Genomic DNA, 20753 nt, shown 5'->3' with positions numbered 1-20753 from the left:
GGGTTCATGCCATTCTCCTGCCTCAGCCTCCCCAGTAGCTGGGACTACAGGCACCTGCCACCACACCCAGCTAATTTTTTGTATTTTTAGTAGAGACGGGGTTTCACCCTGTTAGCCAGGATGGTCTCGATCTCCTGACTTTGTGATCCACCCGCCTCGGCCTCCCAAAGTGCTGGGATTACAGGCGTGAGCCACCGCACCTGGCCAAAGTACAGATTTTTCCCTCTTTGAAGTGGAAATTGTCCATGCGCTTGTTTACTTGATTTCCTGAACTATAAGCGTCTGGAGAGCTGGGGTAACAGTCTTTTCCAAACAAGGCCTAGAAGAGTGAGTGCCTGAATATAGTAGGTTCTCAAACAGACAAGTATGGAATGACTACGTGCATGGATGGATAGATGAATGAATGAGTAAAGAAAATAATAAATATTGAGTAACTGGGGACTAGAAAAAAAAGAATAAAAGTATATTTATATCTGTATTTTGTCTGTTGAGGCATAGAAGAATCACAGTGGAATGCTTAATTTCTTTTCTTTCTTTTTTTTTTTTCTTTTTTTTTTTTTTGGTCATTTTCTTGTCTTTTAAAATTACTTTGGAACTTTAAAATTTCATAGAAGATGGATTATAGCTACTCTCCAAAAGTGAAGTTACAGTTTGTCAGGTGAGAAACACCAAAAATTAAAATGAACAAAACTAAAAATTTTAATGAAATGGTCAATTAAAAGACCATTTTATGCCCTCTGGAATTATAATAAAAAAGAGTATATGGGTTTACTCAAACCAGGGCCATTTATGAAAATCCTCCTCCTATTACAGAGACCATGAATATAATTTAGGAATTGCTAATAGGTAATGGTTCATTCCTATAGTGGTATACACAAAGAGGCATTTTGAGGGATAGAGAGCATGTGAGTTACATTCCTGGCAGTTTTAAAAGATACCATTTTATGTTCTCTGAATTTTTCAAAATGAAAGAATAATGAATATAAAAGTAAATTAATCTCTCAAGTCTTGACCCTTTCTTGTCATTGCTGTTACCTCTAAGACCTCTCTAAAGTAGGCAGTTGGCCTCCTCACTCTGTGAATAGTAGACTAAAATAGCATTCCTATATATTTATGAGGAGGTCTGGAAAAAGTGGAGAACTTTTGATACCTAATAATTTTTATATCATCTGTTAAGCAGGTACAGTCAGTCACAGCTGAGAGTACTGCTCATGATCTTTTAAAGTTATATATGAGACTTTTATACTCCAAAATCTGCATTGTAGAATAAAACAACCCCCAATTTGATTTTCAGTTGTGTTGTTTGCTTTACGATTAGCTCCAGATGTTTCAGGGACTGAGAGAATGGGTCCTTAGCCATTTATTACATTGTTCTCTGACACTGTTGATCCACTTTATTGCTTCCTGATTTTTTGTGCTCCCCAGTTGGCTGGGGAAAATAGGTTTTTGTGCTGTTAATTATTTGTGTCAGTGTTTGTTGAGTGTATTAGTTAAAATGTACTTATTTGTGGCAGATTTATGTCTCACACACACAAACCCACACCCACCCACCCCTGCTTGTTTTTTCTTTATCCCCTTTCTTTCTCTTAGAATAATTACTTGAGAATTGGCGTGATTTTGTAACCATCCCTCCTTACTATTCCCCACCTGGTCTTGTCTAGTGGTAATATGGCTTGATGTGATATTCTCTTTAATAAACTTAAAAATGGAAAATAACAGAAAGCCTAATTAACTTTTTATTGCTAGTTATATTTGATGCAAATAAAATAACAGTTCAGACTATAGGAACTCCAAGAGATGATTAACTTTATTAAAAGCTTTGACAGTTGCTATAGATTAATTTTGGGTCAAGGAGTGGTGCAGACATTAGTTTACTTACATCATTGGGGTTCCTTATCATTATTAAAAGAGGCGAAATTAGCCGGGCGTGGTGGCTCACACCTGTAATCTCAGCACTTTGGGAGGTCCAGGCAGGCGGATCACAAGGTCAGGAAATTGAGACCATCCTGGCTAACACTGTGAAACCCCGTCTCTACTAAAAATACAAAAAATTAGCTGGGCGTGGTGGCGGGCGCCTGTAGTACCAGCTACTCCGGAGGCTGAGGCAAGAGAATTGCTTGAACCCAGGAGGCAGAGGTTGCAATGAGCCAAGATCGTGCCACTGCACTCCAGCGTGGGTGACAGAGCGAGACACCGTCTCAAAAAAAAAAAAAAAAGCGAAATCTGTCATTTGATTTGAGACATAAGATTATATGTGTATGAATTTTTTTTTGGTGAGGACCGAGTGTTGCTCTATTACTGGGTTTAAGCAATTCTCCTGCCTCAAGCACCTGAATAGCTGGGATTACAGGCATGCATCAACCATGCCTGGCTAATTTTTGTATTTTTAGTAGAGACAGTGTTTCGCGACGTTGGCCAGGCTGGTCTCGAACTTCTGACCTCAGGTGATCCACCCGCCTCGGTCACCCAAAGTGCTGGGATTACAGGTGTGAGCCACCGTGCTCAGCTAATTTCGCCTCTTTTAATAATGATAAGGAAACCCCAATGATGTAAGTAAACTAGTGTCTGCACCACTCCTTAACCCAAAATTCATAAATATAAGTATTTATGAATGTGTATGTTTATGTAAATATTAAAGCCTGAGTACAGAAAGAACATATTGCTTCAAGTAAAGCTAGTATCACAGGATTCTAATGGTATTTCTGACTTTTGTAAGACTTTGTAGGTGTAAACAAAATTATGAAATTACTCAGTCTTTGATAACAGAGATATTGTTAGTTTCCATGTTGACAGTTAAGTTTAACTCAGTATTTCTGTTAACTAAGACACCACTAATGTGGTCATTTAGTCAGAAAAGACAGTAAAATCCACATATACATGGGTAAAACAAAAGTGAATGATTGTTTTGACTTTTTTTTTAGTAGGATGTCAGATTATATGGTCATTTCTTTAGCTTTTTACTCCAGTAGCCTCTGTGCTACATGTTACATTGCTTTGTCTTTCATGTGGAAAAGTTGCTTATATAATTTAAAGTTAAGGTAGTTAAACTGATTTTCTTAGAGTCTGAATGAAGTGTGTACTTATTTTTTGAGTGCCTTCTTTTCAACTTAGTACTTTTATAGAAATTTAGGTTAAAATACATGCTTAAGACATTTCTTTAGTGTTTAGCCTTATGACTTAAAATTTATCTTTTAAAAAATAGCATTGAATTGCTACTTTATGTTGAGATGTCTTTCCCTGATATTCAGCAACTTTCTTGGTATTTGAATTTCCATAGCTTTTAGGTGTACAAGACTTCTGCTTTAAAAAAAAAAAAAAGTAAATAGGGACAGCTTGCATTTAAATTAAGATATATAAGGTAAAATGTGTGATCCTATTAATTAGGGTTAGTTATTTTCCTTGGAATTAAAGGGAATATTTTTAAAGACAGAGCTATACTTTTGATTTTGTTGGTCTTTGGACCATGTGTGCCTTCCCACAATCTCTGTCAAAGAGTAGATGGAATGATGACAATAAGAACTAAGGTTTATGGTGAACTTTCTAAAATATTTTAGGCACTGTTAGGTGATTTAATATACCATATACATGACGTATTTAGTTGTCATGATAATCTTTGAGGTGTACTTGTAGAACCCTTGTTTTCAGACAAGACCCATGAGACCCATGAAGATTTAGGTAAATTCAGTTTGAGTAAGGTCTCCTAGTGGGGTAGCGTGTGTGTGTATTAAAATATATATATATATTTAGCAAAGGTGGATCCTTAATGTGTGGGGCGGGGGGTTTAAAAAAATGTTACTGGATGTTGTAGGCACTGTTTTAAAAAATTTGAGATGCTAGCTAGTCATGTCCTTTTTTCAGTTCCTTGTATCATCTTAGTTTTCCATTGTACAATATGAATAAATCAGATGATATATCATTGCAGAGTAAACCAAATGCTTTTTTTTTTTTTTTTTTTTTTTGGAGACAGTCTTACTCTTATCACCCAGGCTGGAGTGCAGTGGCTCGATCTTGGCTCACTGCAACGTGCAACCTCCACCGCCCAGGTTCAAGCAATTCTTTTGCCTCAGCCTCCCGAGTAGCTAGGATTACAGGCCAGGCTGGTTCTTGAACTCCTGACCTCAGGGGATCGCCTGCTTCGGCCTCCCAAAGTCCTGGGATTACAGGCGTGAGCCACCGTGCCTGGCCCAGAGTTTTTTATTTTACAGTATAACTTTGCTAATGAACATCTGGTCACCACTCCCTACCAAATTTAAGGATTTCTGAATAGACTTTTCATTGAGAATGAGTGGCATGTGTGTTTAACGCTCCTCTCCCTATATTTGCTTTTCTTAGTATGTGTGGGAAAAGCTTTAATATTTTCAGAAGTTAGAATAACCTATTTTGTATGCTATGTCTAATGGATGAGTATCAGAGAGCAGAGCTTTCATATACTTGTACCAAATGCATTCATTTTGTACTGGTTTATCTGGTTTATTCTTGTGCCTCCTTTTAGAGGCCTACCTCAAATTAAGTTTTCCCAGTGTCATGCTTACTAAGCTTGGCATACAGTTTATTCTGTCTCCATAGCACTTTTTATACAATGTTGTTATTTATTATCGTAATTGTAATTATTTACATGTCTTTTGACTGTGCTGTTGAGCAAGGTTGGTATTTCTAGTTTATAATAGGCTCTTATATTTATGGAATAAGTTTAAAAGTACAGTCTGTATGTAAAGAGACCTTTCAATGCTGTTGTTACGTTCATTTATCATACTAATATTTCCAGTGGATACAGTGATTTGCAGGAAGTGTTTGGTTGGATTTTAGCCTGTCATGTGAGAAAAGGAAGTGTTGTGTGACATTTTAGTGCCATCTATTGGATACTTGGTAAAATGACTTTTAAAAGCTTCTTTTACTTTGTGAAATAAGGATCTTTTGAAAAAAGCTTCTGAAATTGTCTAAGAACTTAAATTCGTTTTATCATAGGCTGTTATTGCTGGCATTGCTGTGTAAACACATACCCCCCTCCAAAGCAGTATTAATATTAACCAACATATAAAGTATTAATAATTGGCTACAATTTAACTTACATTTCTAAAGAAAATTAGCCAAAACATTCAGTGTAAATGTTGTTAAACAAGAAGTTTTAAAATATTCATCTGTTAAAACTAATTTTAATTAGTGAGAAAACATTAGGTTTTAATGTGGGAAAGAATTTTAGTTGGAAGAAAAAACGTAATGACTAGACAGTATTTTTCAGTTAAGTACTATTTGAATACCCAAACACTTGTTGAATACCAAAACTGTTGGTGCTATTTTGTATATTTTGAATAATAAACTTATAATGACAGTATCACTATGGGGTGATTAATGAGGAAATAGCTTAGATGTGTTGTGTGCGTAAGGTTTGAAGAGCCGTGAACTAGAAGAGGAGCTAAGGTGAGTTATACCACTAATCTGAAATCCACGATAATACTGGGTTTCACGGACAGACAATTGAGAAACTGATACTGTTGTTATACATGTGGAAAATGCTTAAACATTTTTAATGTGGAGTTAGTTTTGTGTATTAGCTATAGATTTCTAATGTGTTGTCTTTATAGGAATGAAACAAAAGATGTGTAAGCTTATTGTTTCATAATTAGTAATGCTGTTGGTGTGCTTTGTACTTCCCCATTTAAAAGGATTCTTCGTTTTGACCGTGTACTTCACTCTGAGTAGATTTTCAAAAGCAAAAAAGTATTCTTCCTCAGAAACCCAGAGGAATTTCTAGTTGGTTCTGAATGTTTGGGATATCAGGCAAACATTTAATCTTTTATTCTGTGCCTTGTCTTTTGATAGAACAGTTTTCTCACTTTTAGGTTTGGATTCGATTTTAGGTTTGAGACAAAAGATTGATTCTTAGACTCTCAAATTTATCTAAAAACATTTGTTCTCATATGAATAACATTCACTTCAAGCACTTTCAGAATTTTTTGCACATCTTATACTTTGAACATAAGAATAGTATTGACACAAAGAATATGAGAACCAAATGTAGTTTATCCAATTAGAAAATAAACAACTATAATTTTGTAAAATATGTGTGGTGCAATGGAAAGGACATGAGATTTGAAGTTAGGGAGACTGGGTTTGAGTCCTGGCATTGTAACTCACTAGCTGCTATATCTTGTGGTGGAATAAAATTCTGTATCACACTGCCTATAAAAAATGAAGACCTTTGTGAATGTTAACTATTAATTTGAGGCTTTGTAATTCTTTTCATTAAAGAGAATAAATAGATTGGTATGGCAGACACTGAAGTCTGAAGGTTTATGTTTGTACTTCTTAGCTGCGTTTGTCGTACCTCGTGCTCCTAACTCTGCTGTTCTGTTCAGCTTGTAATTCTTATGAATGCTAATAGCTACATGAGCTCAAAACTTAAAAATATTTATAAAATGATTTTAGTTCCAACTTATATCAGTTTTGTATTTACTATGATCAAGGAAAAATTGAAGTATAGTGAAATTATTAGGTAAAGTTATATATTGTTGTGTATATTTTAAGTTGGATTAAACGTAGATTATATATGAAATTGTAATAATGGAGCGGAACCACATTTAAAATACTTTATTTGTAGTTTTGTTTGAACATTTTAAAGAAACCTTTGAGTGCAGAAGAATACTTGAGGAAAAATATATACATTAACCCCCAACTTGATTATTATTTGTGTTACCTCTCTTGTAAACTTAAAAATCAAATTATCAGGATCTAGAATTTTCTATTGTATAAAAATTTTTTCCTCAGTTTTGAAGCTTTCTGTTGATTTTGGGTGTTCTAAGTTTTTTTAAAAAAAAAAACAGGAATTTCTGTGGGTAAATAGTAACTTTACATATTTATGGGGTACATGAGATATTTTGATACAGGCATACAATGCATAATAATCACATCAGAGTAAATGGCGTATCCATCACCTCAAGCGTTTATGCTTTGTGTTACAAACAGTCCACTTATACTCTTATTTTAAAATGTACGATAAGTTATTGTAGTCAACCTGTTGTGCTGTCAAATGCTAGATCTTATTTATTCTAACTATATTTTTGTACCCGTTAACCATTCCCCCTCTCCCCCCCCCTCCACCTTTATTGCTTTTTAAAGGAAAGGAGAATGGGTTTTTTGTTAAATAGAAAGGTATGCTTATTTTATTGTCTTTTTTTAAATGACTCATCCATTTATTTCCCTATTATAGCATTTTCTTTTGTAGCTTAATACATGGGTGACTAGATACAGCTTTACCTAGCAAAAGAAATAATGTTCCTCGTTCTCTTAACAGTGATCTCACACTATAAAATTATATTTTTTTGCAGTATCCCTTTTACTATTCAGCGACTATGTGAATTGTTAACAGATCCAAGGAGAAACTATACAGGAACAGACAAATTTCTCAGAGGAGTGGAAAAGGTATTTATTTTATTATTGGAATTATATTATGCTGTGGTGTAATAGCTTTTATTTTAGAAAAGAACATTGAGTAAGATCTGTTTCAGGTACCACTTCTTGAAATATGTTTTTCAGCCTACCTTGAGTTTCCCAAATTGTTTTCCAAATTGCATTCTGTTTTACAGAGAGATTTAATAGGAGCGGGTAGAGGAGGGTTTGTGTGTTGATCATTGAAGTTTGGGGAAAGCAGCATATTATTTCTTGGAAATTCATAGTGTATATCAACTTATTAAAGGTTCTGAGAAGTTATAATTGCTATTTTAACTTTATAAACTTACCCATGGAATTCATTTTCTCAATTCTGGAGTTCAAAGGTACATAACTTTGGAAACTTATTGGTGCCAAGCATGTAAATGAGGTATTGAGTAGAAAGATGCAGGTCAGATTTAAACATTAGTGTTTGTGTGTGGAGGGGGTTGAGGGAGTGTTAGAATAAGGGAAGGGTATTCTGAATAAAGGAAATGGTGTGGGCTGGGTGTGGTGGCTCATGCTTATAATCCCAGCACTTTGGGAGGCTGAGGTGGGTGGATCATCATGGTCAGGAGTTTGAGACCAGCCTGGCTAACATGGTGAAACCCCGTCTCTGCAAAATATACAAAAACTAGCCGGGCGTGGTGGTGCACGCCTGTAATCCTAGCTACTCAGGAGGCTGAGGCAGGAGAATTGCTTGAACCTGGGAGACGGAGGTTGCAGTGAGCTGAGATGGCACCATTGCACTCCAGCCTGGACGACAAAGTGAGACTCTGTCTCAGGAAAAAAAAAAAAAAAAAGGAAATGGTGTAAAGAACAAAGACTCAACGTGTTTAAGGGAATGAAAAGTAAGAAATTGACTTGTCTTGAGTGAAAAATGAAGGAGCCCTGTGAGAACCGAGATTGGACTAATGAGTTCTAATTTTCAGTTGATGATTGGTTCGAAAACACTCCAGTGTTCATTTAAGGATCTGGTTCAAATCCACTTCATTTTACCCTGGGAACAGGAATCAAAAACCATTACATAGTGATTTACAGTAGTTCTTGTGGCCATACTGGATTAATGTATTTTGTTGATCCTCTGTACACTGAATTGAATAATATCCCCAAAGTCCAGGAAACTGAGATGGCTCATCAGTAGTTATTTTTCAGCTCCAGGAGTTGTAATAATTACATTTTTGAGATTTTCAGATAAAGAAGCAATATGTTAAAGTAGTCATACCAGGTGCCCTGCCTTTAAATCAGGGTTGCAGTGCTTCATAGTTGTGTGACCTTGGGCCAGTTAAGTTTTCTCCTCTGTAAAATGTGGTTAATAATAGGGCTGTGAGGGGGATTAAATGCAGAACACTTACTGTGACTCATAGTAAACTTTCAGTGGACACTGAATATTAGTAAAGTTATTTTTACTGGGAAGATCATAAATATATTACAATAAAGGTTTGAATCTCTTTCTGTGGGATATATGATGCAACACAACAAGCCGTGGATTGGGTGTTGCTTTGTAAGGAAAATCAATTACATAGGTCCTAAGTATTTCAATCTCTCAACATCTTTGTTGATTCCATCTGAGCTTAGTTCCTCTACTACATATAGTATATGATGTTAGGGGTCTAGAATAACTAGATTAGGGTAAAAAAATAAGTATAGGGAAAAAAATCAGTGGCTAAGTAGGATATTCTCTTTTGGTCCTTTGTTATTGTTTTAGTTTTTATTGTTTTACCAGTTTTCATTTTTAACCATTTTCCTTTACTAGCAAAATTAGAATCAGTGGAAATTTAACCCACCAGAGTGATTTTAGAAACAAAATGATTAAACTTTATGTTGTAGTACTTTTCTTCATACTAAATCACTGATTTTTGTTATTGCAGAATGTGATGGTTGTTAGCTGTGTTTATCCTTCTTCAGAGTAAGTATATTTTTTCTATTTCTAGTATATTATTTACTATATTTAATCATTTTATTGCTTCTAATATATTATTCTTAAAATAGACTGAATTTATTTTATATGTAATTGAGTGTGATAACATACTTGTGAACCTACCATACAGTCCCCAAAGTAGAATATTATTGATAACATTATCTATATGTTTTTTCCAGTAAAGAGATTTGGATTAAAGAGATTGGTCATTTATTGTAATTTTAATATTGTTGGATTTACATACTGTGGTGGCACTCATTGCCCTGAGATGCCATTCTAGATGCCTTTCCAGGGTGTCTCTAGGGCATAATTCCCATGTTTGGAATAACTACTTGATGGCTTTTGTCTTTATGATGGAAAATATTTCCAGTTGTCAAGATTCAGATATAGCAAAGTAAGAATTAAATTTGGATACAATTTCTCAACCTTGGAACTATGGACATTTTGTACCAGATAATTCTGTTGTGAGTGGGTGTCCTGGGGATTATAAGAGGTTTAGCAGTGTCCTTGACCTCTACCCACTTATGCCAGTAGTGTTCCCCCCTCCAGATATCTTTAGACATTGCCAAATGTCCCTTGGAGATGTGAAAGGCGGGGAGGTGAGGTTGTCCCCTGCTGAGAACCATTGGTTTAAGGTTAATCTGGCTCTGCTTTCATAGACTACTCTGTTACCCAGGCTAGAGTGCGGTGTTGAGTGATCATAGCTCACTGCAGCCTTAAACTCTAGTGATCCTCCGGCCTTGGCCTTCCAAAGTGCTGAGATTACAGGTGTGAACCGCAACACCCAGCCCAGTCAATTTGTTTTTAGAATGTTCTCAAGAATATACTTATGTTGCTAAATAAGATACTAAAATAATCCCATACTGTATTTCTTGACAGAAAAACTATTAAAATTATATATGATAAAAATTTCTTTTATGAACCGAAATATGTTTTGTTTTGCTAATGAACGTGAGGTATTTTGGAAAAATGGTAAAGAAGTGCAGAGTCAAGTCATAGCGACTAATAAGGGATTCTTTTCTTAAATTGTATGCTTATGTTAATTCTCACAGTCTTTTTGTTTGGGTCTGTGACAGATCTTACAAAAGATCTTTTAGACCCATGATTCTTACCAAAATTAAAGAATTAAGTCAGAACCAATTACCCACAATGTCTCATCTGAGAAAGGACTCACAGCCCAGCAGCCCAGCAGATGACGCAATGGACAGGAGTGGGCTCACTGACCTTCAAGGAAGATTTGAGCTATCTGGGAAAAACAGACAGTATCCACTGGATGCATTGGAACCCCAACCCAGCATTGGGGATATTAAGGACATTAAAAAAGCAGCCAAGTCTATGCTAGACCCAGCACACAAATCTCATTTCCACCCTGTGACCCCAAGTTTAGTATTCTTGTATTTCATATTTGATGGGTTACACGAGGCATTACTGAGTGTTGGTGTGAGCAAGAGGTCTAATATTGTGGTTGGGAACGAGAACAAGGAAATGGGTACTCCTTATACTAGCGGATTCAAAGATATGCCTAACTTTATTGCCCTTGAGAAGTCATCAGTTCTGCGCCACTGCTATGACCTTTTGATAGGCGTTGCCGCTGGATCAAGTGATAAGATTTGCACCAGCAGTCTCCAAGTTCAGAGACGATTCAAGGCAATGATGGCATCTGTTGGAAGACTTTCACATGGTGAGAGTGCTGATCTGCTAATCAGCTACAATGCAGAATCAGCCATAGATTGGATCAGCTCAAGACAGTGGGTTGGAGAATTAATGTTCACATTTCTATTTGGAGACTTTGAATCCCCTCTACGCAAGCTACACAAGTCAAGTTAGTTGCCAAGAAAGCACAGATGACAACCTATTATGCTGTGAGAATGTTTCTAGATCAGTGCATGGATGGCTCCATTGCTCTGCGGGCCATTGTGTCGGAGATCCCAGTCTTTGGGGAGAAAAAAAACAATGGTTAAAAAGGCATTGGGGAAATATTTTGAGTTTGGGGGTCTACTTTGCCACCCCATTATTGGGGATCTATCACCATGAATGTTCCCAAACATAGCAACAGTGGCAAACTACTGGGCCAAGATGAGCAACCCCACATTTTTGGGATTTAAAGCTCCTGATGTTATACCAGGATCAACCATCACACTCCCTTTGCTTCAGGTGGCATCTACCACGTAAGATCTTGAGGGGGGAGTGTTGGGTAGAATCATAGATCCATGCACTCCTAACATGAACTAATTCTCATTATTTTAAAAAAAAAAAAAAAAGTCCAGGTGTGGTGACTTAACGCCTGTAATCCCAGCACTTTGGGAGGCTGAGGTGGGCCGATCACTTGAGGTCATGAGTTCGAGGCTAGCCCGGCCAACATGGCAAAACCCCGTCTCTACTAAAAATACAAAAAATAGCTGCGCATGGCATCGCACGTCTGTAATCCAGCTACTTGGGAGGCTGAGGCACAAGAATTGCTTGAACCTGGGAAGTGGAGGTTGCAGTGAGCCGAGATTGCGCCACTGCACTCCACCTTGGGTGACAGAGCCAGACTCCGTCTTAAAAAAAAAAAAAAAAAATTAAGTCATCCACTAGTATATTTTCTTTTCTTATAGGAAAAACAATTCCAGTAGTTTAAATCGAATGAATGGTGTTATGTTTCCTGGAAATTCACCAAGCTATACTGAGAGGTGAGATTCTACATTTTTAATACCTATAGAGTTTGCATTGTCCTGATTTTGAGTAGCAGGCCGAGTGTACTTTTTTAAAATTGGGCATTTTATGGACACTATAGGATGAACTACAGAGAATTAGTTAATTTGGTAAGGCATGGGCCTGAAAACAAAATTGCAGCAAATACTTCTGTGATGTATTCACATCAACATACCTTAAGAGGGATGACTTTTTATAAAACTAGGAAATGATGTTCATTTATCTTATTATAGGTCTAATATAAATGGGCCTGGGACACCCAGGCCACTTAATCGACCAAAGGTTTCTTTGTCAGCCCCCATGACAACAAATGGGTTGCCTGAGAGCACAGACAGCAAAGAGGCAAATTTGCAGCAAAATGAAGAGAAAAGTCACAGGTTTGTATGTTTTATATTTAAAAACAGTGTTTTTATTAAAAGTTACAGTTAACATTTAATCAGTACTTATCACTTACTATTTATAAGTTCTGAGGGACAGAACAAGGGTTTCATGCATTTTATAGGAGCACTGGCTTCTCTTTGCAGCTGTAGCAAATGTTGAAGGTGGACATAGACGACTTAAAACTGCTAATTTGTGGAGACTGTTTATGTAGGGTCTAAAAGTAAAGTAGATATGATGATCCATTTCATTTGTTGTTTCTGAAAGTTACTTGAAAAGAGAAATGATCTTTATAAATAAGTTGATTTTGTGACTCGTTACTCGTTGTAGTTTATAAAAGGACACCTTTTATTTATATCTTAAAATTTTCTGTATCACGTTAAGGGAAGGAAGACTAAATGAGGGAGAGGACTTAAGAGAGTATGTCTGTATGGAAGACTTGCGGGTTTATTGTAGGAGAATATTTAACTTACTGGAGAATTGCGCAGAAAGGTCATATAGCTTTTCTGAGTCCTACTGGGAATTATTCATCAAACAGTTTAGGTTACCTTGAAATTATTCTCTTGTGTTTTTCTTTGCTCAGGTGTTATAATTTAACTTTGACACTGAAATACAATTTAAAACATTATTTAACCTTAAAAATGGGGATGTACAAGATGGGGAAAATAATCTTATTAATGACACTTTAAAAAAACATTTACAGTGACTCTTCGACATCTGAATCAGAAGTTTCCTCAGTGAGCCCTTTGAAAAATAAACATCCAGATGAAGATGCTGTGGAAGCTGAGGGGCATGAGGTAAAAAGACTCAGGTTTGACAAAGAAGGTGAAGTCAGAGAAACAGCCAGTCAAACGACTTCCAGCGAAATTTCTTCAGCTGTGGTAGGAGAAACAGAAACATCATCTTCATCTCAGGATAAAGACAAAGATAGCCGTTGTACCCGGCAGCACTGTACAGAAGAGGATGAAGAAGAGGATGAAGAGGAAGAAGAAGGTATTTAGAGACCATCTGTAAAAGGGTGGAGTAAGGAGATCTCAAATTCTTGTACTTCATTTTTTTCGTGAAAGAATTTTACATAATGGAACTCCTTATAATGCTGATGTTGGGCTTTTCTCCCACCTGTATGTAGTTGCTGCTGAATTTCAGGGGATGTGATTTGAACTATAGAATATCAGAATTCATGAAACTTAACTGTGGAGGTATTTTGAAAATAAAATTTAACTACAACAACATTTGCTTATTTTTAGAGTCTTTTATGACATCAAGAGAAATGATCCCAGAAAGAAAAAATCAAGAAAAAGAATCTGATGATGCCTTAACTGTGAATGAAGAGACTTCTGAGGAAAATAATCAAATGGAGGAATCTGATGTGTCTCAAGCTGAAAAAGATTTGCTACATTCTGAAGGTAGTGAAAACGAAGGCCCTGTAAGTAATGATTCTTCTGACTGCCATGAAACAGAAGAATTAGTAGGATCCAATTCCAGTAAAACTGGAGAGATTCTTTCAGAATCATCCATGGAAAATGATGACGAAGCCACAGAAGTCACCGATGAACCAATGGAACAAGACTAACTATTTAGAAACATTTAGATGCAGTATTTTACATACAGTTCTGGTTTTAACACTGTATAAAACTTTTATGTAATAAAGTGGACCTTTAGTTTTACAAGAGAAGCAGGTTGTAAAATAAAGTACTTTATGGATAATTCCTGAAAGAGTTGTACATGTAAGAACTGTGAATATCAGCTCCTCTGGGTCCTGCTTACCTTACCGCTGACTTTTCTTTCTTTCTTTTTTTGGTCTGGGCAAATCAGTGGTTTGTGTATAGATTTTTTTTTTTTTTTTTTTTTTAAATTTAGGATTAAAGTTTTTAAACTGGAAGGTAATTATAATTTTGAAAAGTTTTTTGAGATTATCACATTTAGTTTATACATATGCAAGAAGCTTTTTGTCTTGTCTCTTTCTGATAGCTCTAGCAGTTTTCATATTTTGGTCATAGTTTCAACATTTTAACATGTGAATTATAGGGTTTCATGCTGGTTTTCAGATTTTATTGTTTGGCTACGTACAATGGAACTTTAAGTCATATATACATACATATATATATATATAATTCTAAGGGGGGAAATGTTATATTTTTCTGTTTCTATAAGAGATGAATACAGTGGATACTTTTTCTATTGGTAATGATTGAGTTCACCTCTTTCAGAAGACATTTTCTTTCTCTTCTGAGTAATTGAAATCTGGCCCTTGTGAAACCCTGGAAATCTTAAGTCTGTTGAAATACCAGGTTAAACACATTCCAAGAGATCTGTTCAAACTCAAATTCTTTTGTATACTTCTGAGGTGCCTGAGAAAAAGAAAACAGACTTCATTATTTATGAGAAAATATGCTTTATCTTGGAAATTGTGTTCAAATGTTAGCTTACTATTTTGTAGAATGAATGTTTATGAAGCTGATATGAGACCATCTCAGAAGAACCAAGCAGGTTCCTTGACCTTTTGCTTGCTTTTCTGAACATTGTGAATATTACACATGTCTTTCTAAATTATTCTAGGGTATGCAAATGTCAATGGTATGAAACACCACTGTACTGGAAGAATTAATATATTACTTTAGTATGTACCTGAGCTAAATGACTGAAGCTTTAGAGGTGCATAGAAACCACCATAATTTGTATGACATTTTGAAGTGAATTAAATATTTTTGAACATGCTTCTTCGACAGCCAGTGTTATATTTTTCAGATCAACACAAAGCACAATGATTACTCTAAATTCAATATTTTCAAATTTACATATTTAAAGTCATGCAAGCTGCAACTTCCCTGTCAAAATTACTGGCTGCCAAATTTATACCTGTTTCTTCAGCTGTACCTTTTGATATTTAGAGTTTTTAAATTTCTGTAAAGTAGATTTTGTAGAATGTAATGTGTTCACTGCCTTTGTGAAGCGGTATATAATTGTATAATTTCTGTGTGTAAACTGAATGCTTGGGCTTTCAATACAGTATTCATATAAAGCAATAAATATTAATGTTATGAAATATTCGAGTACATTTTTATCAAAATATGAAAGAATCCCCCTTTTTTTTAGTTTCAGATACCTGAACTACACAGATGAGCTTCTAAAACTGATGCAAACAGTTTCTGACACTGTATAATATGCTTTTGGGTGATTTGGGGGGCAACCACAAGTTTTGCGTTTTGACTACTTAAATCATCATGACTATGAATACCAAAACGATTTGGATCCATTTATGTTTGTAGGATAATATACTACTGACTGACTTGACTGTCAGGTTCACAACAGCTAGATGATATGTTTATGACTATGTCTGATAGTTGAAATAAAATCTGAATATTGATTTACTATATCCAAGAGGGGAGAAAAATTAAACATTGTAAATTTTTAAAAATTTTTTCAAAAATGTTAAAATGAAGCAAATTTAAGTTTACAAATTTTGAAATTTTCTTTTGAATATTTATGAAATTGTCAGTAAACCTACCTAAGATCCTGTGACCTTTGATATTTTTTATTTTAATTGTAGTGCCATGGACCATTTGTAAACAAATTGATTTACTTTTGTTGGTTATAAGTTGAAGATTTAGCATTATGACTTTGAGGTCTGTGGTTTTATTTGTAAACTTGCAATTGCTATATTTGCAAGGGCAAATGTATTTCTTTATTAAATAAAGTACAATAATGGTGAATGTACCAAAATGACATCACTTAACTCTATGAGAGATCTGCATTTTAATCTATAGTTTAATAGTTTTAATATTTATTAGATATTCATATGTTGATCATAGATCAAACTTGTTGCTGTTTATACAGATAATTGTAGAATGCTGATGGAATATCTTTAGGGTAGGTGGAATACTTCTGTAGTTAAATTGGGAAACCTTGTTCAGCTGGTTTTAGATATTGATGGCTATTTGGAAGTAAATTTCTGCAGGTATTCATAGGTGCACTTAACACAGACTTTGCTTAATGAAAATGTCAGTTCTAATAGTAACTGATTCATTTATGAATCAATTCTAATAGTAACTGATTCACTTCTGAACAGAAGTGATTTTAGGCATATTTCTTAACATATATCAAGCAAAGTCCTGTTAAAAGATGTAAATGAAGAATGGAGACCTCAGTGATTAAAGATATTTTGTTTCTGACCTTGAGCAGATTGCTTACCTGTTCTCTAGACTATAACCCAACATGTAAAAAAAATTTGAAGATGGTGATGAGGAAAGTGAGATATATATATATGTATTATGTTTTTAGCACTTTTCCCTTTTAAAAAGTGAAAATATCCTTGTACATTTTTGAAAAATATATTTTCAGTTCTGAAAAATGTAGCAGAAGTAGTGAAAATGTCATATTTTAAATGTTGATTATTAGATAAATTTAACCTGCTTAGGGTTTATTGTAACTACACCTTTCAGAAGTGTGTTTTGGAGTAGTGGAATTGCCAGCCAGGCCCTGTGGCTTGGAAAGGCATCCCAGAAATCCTTGGCCAGAAGGTGTGGCCTGTTAAAGCATTGAGATTCAGAGTATTTTGTTTTGCCGGTGTAGATAGGCATGTATTTATGCATTTTTGCATTTGTAAAATCAACTTTTCAAATAATGTAAATGTAATATACTAGTTTACTTAAAGGTACTTGGGCAGAATCTAAAGCTGCTACAATGTTTGATTATGAAAAAAATGTAACATGGTAAGGATGAAAATGCAACTTACAAAACCAAAGGAATTAAAAATTTTCGGTAGTGTTTCAAATTGTCTTCTGAACAGGAATTTAACATTGGTTTTGATAAAATGAGGGTCAGTTCTCAAGATTTGTGCTAATCATAAAATGAATGAATGCAAAACACCTTGTAATTTCATATGGAATTATAAAAATTAGGTTTACTGGGTTTTGGTCTAATAAGAGTGCTAGTATGTATTGGTTAGAATACATCTTACTATTTCACATTTTAAAAATCAGTACACTCTTCAGGATTTTCTTTTATTTCAACTTGGAGCCTGGATTACTTTGCCAAATGTATTATTTTCATAATGCAATAAAATATAAATTAGAATATTTTTATGTGTGTAATTATTTTATGTGCCATAATGGTTTATTTGCCCTGCTGCCACTCCCGACTCCCCCACCCCCCCCACCCTGCGCCACCACCCACCTCAAATCCTCAACTGAGGAAACTTAATGCATGACTTTGTTACAGCCCTGTTTCTTACGTGGTGACAAGGTGTTCCAGCAGGGGGTGCACCTGACTTGACAGTTGGGGTTCTTTGCCAGGCAAGTCATGCTGATTGTCAACAAAATCCAGATTTAAATAAAAGTCTTCATTGGTATAATTTGGCACTAGCTTGCATGTATATATTTACAATATTTGTGTTAATCATTTTAAAGGCTGGGCGCAGTGGCTCACGCCTGTAATCCCAGCACTTTAGGCCAAGGCAGGTTGACCTCTTGAGGCCAGAAGTTCGAGACCAGCCTGGCCAACATGATGAAACCCCGTCTCTACTAAAAATACAAAAATTAGCCGTGTGTGGTGTTGGGCATCTGTAATCCCGGCTACTCAGGAGGCTGAGGCAGGAGAATTGCTTGAATCTGGGAGGCAGAGGTTGCAGCGAGCCGAGATCGCACCACTGCACTCCAGCCTGGGCGACAGATCGAGACTCCGTCTTTAAAAATAAAATCATTTTCGAAATCCCACCTTCAGGCAACTACATGGCAAGAAGTGTAGAATTACCTGAAGTGGAGAGGAGGGTTCTATTTTCAACTCTGGGTCTCCTTTCCTATGCTTTTTTTTGTTTTTGTTTTTGGGACGGAATCTTCCTCTGTTGCCCAGGCTGTAGTGCAGTGGCATGATCTCGGTCTCGGCTCACTGGAACCTCTGCCTCCCGGGTTCAAACAATTCTTCTGCCTCAGCCTCCTGAGTAGCTAGAACTACAGGCATGCACCACCCATACCCATCTCATTTTTGTATATATATATTTTTTTCATAGAGATGGGGTTTCACCATGTTGGCCAGGGTGGTCTTGAACTCCTGACCTCAGGTGATCTGCCCGCCTCAGCTTCCCACAGTGCTGGGATTACAGACGTGAGCCATTATGCCTGGCCCTCTAGGCATATTATCGCACAGTAGCTACAGTAGAGGGTAAGATCTGTGGCTCTGAACTAAGGAGAGTACTAGTCAATGTGTTTCTAACCTTAAGAATTCCTTAGTTTTCAGCTTCTCATATTTGATCTCTTACCCCCACTTAATTTTATTTACTAAATAGTATAACTAGTACCTAGTTCAGGGCAAATGATGGGAAGACTGATTTTTCCACTGGCTAGGAATAAACTGCGTGAACTCTTCCCTATTTAAAATGAAGAGTATGTAATTCCCTTTTATTCTTCCGAATGTTTTAAGTTTAAACTTTAGCAGTAGAGTTTGTCGTCTTTAGGTTTTATTTGTACATTTTCAGAGTTTTTCTTCCCATAACTAAAAGTAATGAATATTCCAAAATGCCAGCAATTCCCTGTATACTATTCTGCCAACTCCACTGTTTTACTCATCTTTGTAACCTCACAGGCTAGCCCCATGCTTGACAAGTGATAACAAAATTGAAAGCAAGTGGTAGATCCACAGCGCACTTAGATTCCTATGTTTTACCAATTCTGTGTCTACTTTGCCCACTTCAAGCGTGCTAAGGTCACGCCTGCAACTTTGCTACTAGGTTTGTGGGATTGGGAGCAGTACGTTCTGTTGAATGCCCTTGCCAGGAAATCAGTGGGCAGTTGGACGGTATCACCAGAAAGTGAGCATCTTAACAAAGGAAATTTCTGTGAATGAGGCCAGCTACACCCTACCTATAGAAAGCACAACAGCACACCCACCTCTTATAGGGGATAGGTGCTGCTGCAGGAGGACGTATCGTTAAATTACCCCAAGTCCTGCTTTAGACATGGTATAATGGGACTTGATATTCAGTAATACTTGCAGCAAGAAATTTTTGCAGTTGAGTAGGCTTGTGAGACTTGATGCTGCCTATAGTCGCTGAGAATTTGAGAGATAAATATGGGTTCAGTATTCTGTCTTCATTTTGGATGATACTGTTTTTCTTTGCATTTCATGCAATGCTACAGAATGGAAGGGTAAGCTTAGTTGGTGACTAACAATTCCCATGTGTATTTAAGAATGCATGCAATTTCCCACTTTCAACCTGAAAACGTTGTTACTTGATTGGAATTCAGAATACAGTTTCTCATGTAAGTTATTTAAAATGTGGCTAACTTTCAGGCTATTATACAAGAAGCTGTTTAGGCCTTAATGTTGAGTGTATTACTGTGGTTAACTGTAGCAATTGTAACATTTCTATTGAAATATGTGGGTCAGTTTCCACTGTGGGTTGGTCAAAAATGCCTCTCCCACAGCTCTGGCAGTGCAAGTAAAGACTCTGAAGGTGGAAGTGTGTTAAGATCCAGCAGCTCGCCAAATATCTCAGTTATTTTAAAGTCAGGGATTTAGCATAAACTAAATATATCTCAATATTCGGTGATTCAAACTGCAATAGAATTTGCAGTGTCTTGGGATCATTATAATGATGGTTTTGTTTTGAATATTAGAAGTGTATCCAGATATAGGAGGTAGGGAAAATTTTCAAGTATATTTTCATAAGTTCCCTCTAAAAAACAACAGAGCACAGAAAGAATTCCAGGTGTTTTGAGTATTCATTTGGAATTTCATGAAATGATGACTATCAGATTTCACTTATCCCAACAAAGGGAGTTAAGAAGAGGTACACACAACATACAGATGGAGAAAAGCATGTCTCTTGTTAGGTAGCAACTTTTATGAGTTGTGTATTCGGGGGGCTAAAAGTAGATTTAGTCCAATTTCATATTTGAGGAATTCAATCACCCTGAAGAAAATAAGCGATGCAAGATTTTAACAAATTGGTGTGTGACTTGCATAGGTGCACAGGAGAACCATATTGGTGCAGCTGTGGCAGTCTGGGAAGGCTTCTCAGTTGAGGCAGGTTCTGCTTGGCCTTAGGTGAGCAGGACCATCAGGTAGCATGGTGTAATGGGCAGAGGAGAGCGGCATGGGAGTCGCATGATATGGGTTAAGTCACAACTTCACCATTCCCAGCTGAGGCATCTTGTGTAAGTTACAATATTTCTTTGAGCCTAGTTTTCTCATCTGGAAAATGGGTATAATTAAATCTACCTGGTAGGATTGTTGGAAACATTAAGTGACTATGGGTATAAACTAGATCTGGTCCAGCACCTGATGTTTCTTTTAAGGGAGAAAGGAGAAACATGAAGGGAAGAGAGGAAGATACTGT

General features: G+C 36.2%; 2 protein-coding genes across 4 annotated transcripts in view; both read left to right on the top strand.

Moving 5' to 3' along the window:
• Positions 1 to 15464, top strand: part of PPP4R2 (protein phosphatase 4 regulatory subunit 2) — a 70155-nt gene extending 54691 nt beyond the window's left edge. For all 3 annotated transcript variants that reach the window (XM_054479566.2, XM_063661837.1, XM_063661836.1), the window contains 6 exons: positions 7326 to 7419; positions 9297 to 9334; positions 11944 to 12018; positions 12274 to 12417; positions 13122 to 13411; positions 13666 to 15464. In XM_054479566.2, coding sequence (XP_054335541.1) covers positions 7326 to 7419; positions 9297 to 9334; positions 11944 to 12018; positions 12274 to 12417; positions 13122 to 13411; positions 13666 to 13991 — 967 coding nt within the window. In that variant the 3' untranslated portion in view covers positions 13992 to 15464. The remainder of the gene's footprint in view (positions 1 to 7325; positions 7420 to 9296; positions 9335 to 11943; positions 12019 to 12273; positions 12418 to 13121; positions 13412 to 13665) is intronic.
• On the top strand, positions 9341 to 11937 carry EBLN2 (endogenous Bornavirus like nucleoprotein 2). The gene has a single exon (XM_054479567.2). It carries the CDS (start codon positions 10448 to 10450, stop codon positions 11171 to 11173), a length of 726 nt encoding a protein of 241 aa, XP_054335542.1. The 5' UTR covers positions 9341 to 10447; the 3' UTR covers positions 11174 to 11937.
• Positions 15465 to 20753: the final 5289 nt, after the last annotated feature.

Source organism: Pongo pygmaeus, chromosome 2 (assembly GCF_028885625.2).
Source record: "Pongo pygmaeus isolate AG05252 chromosome 2, NHGRI_mPonPyg2-v2.0_pri, whole genome shotgun sequence".
Classification (NCBI taxonomy): Eukaryota; Metazoa; Chordata; class Mammalia; order Primates; family Hominidae; genus Pongo; species Pongo pygmaeus.
Note: the sequence above shows the minus strand (reverse complement) of the source record. Positions and strands in the feature narration are given on the sequence as shown.

Coding starts and splice junctions, on each gene's coding strand:
- EBLN2 (XM_054479567.2), top strand. CDS start 10,448: ATGATTCTTACCAAAATTAAAGAATTAAGTCAGAACCAATTACCCACA.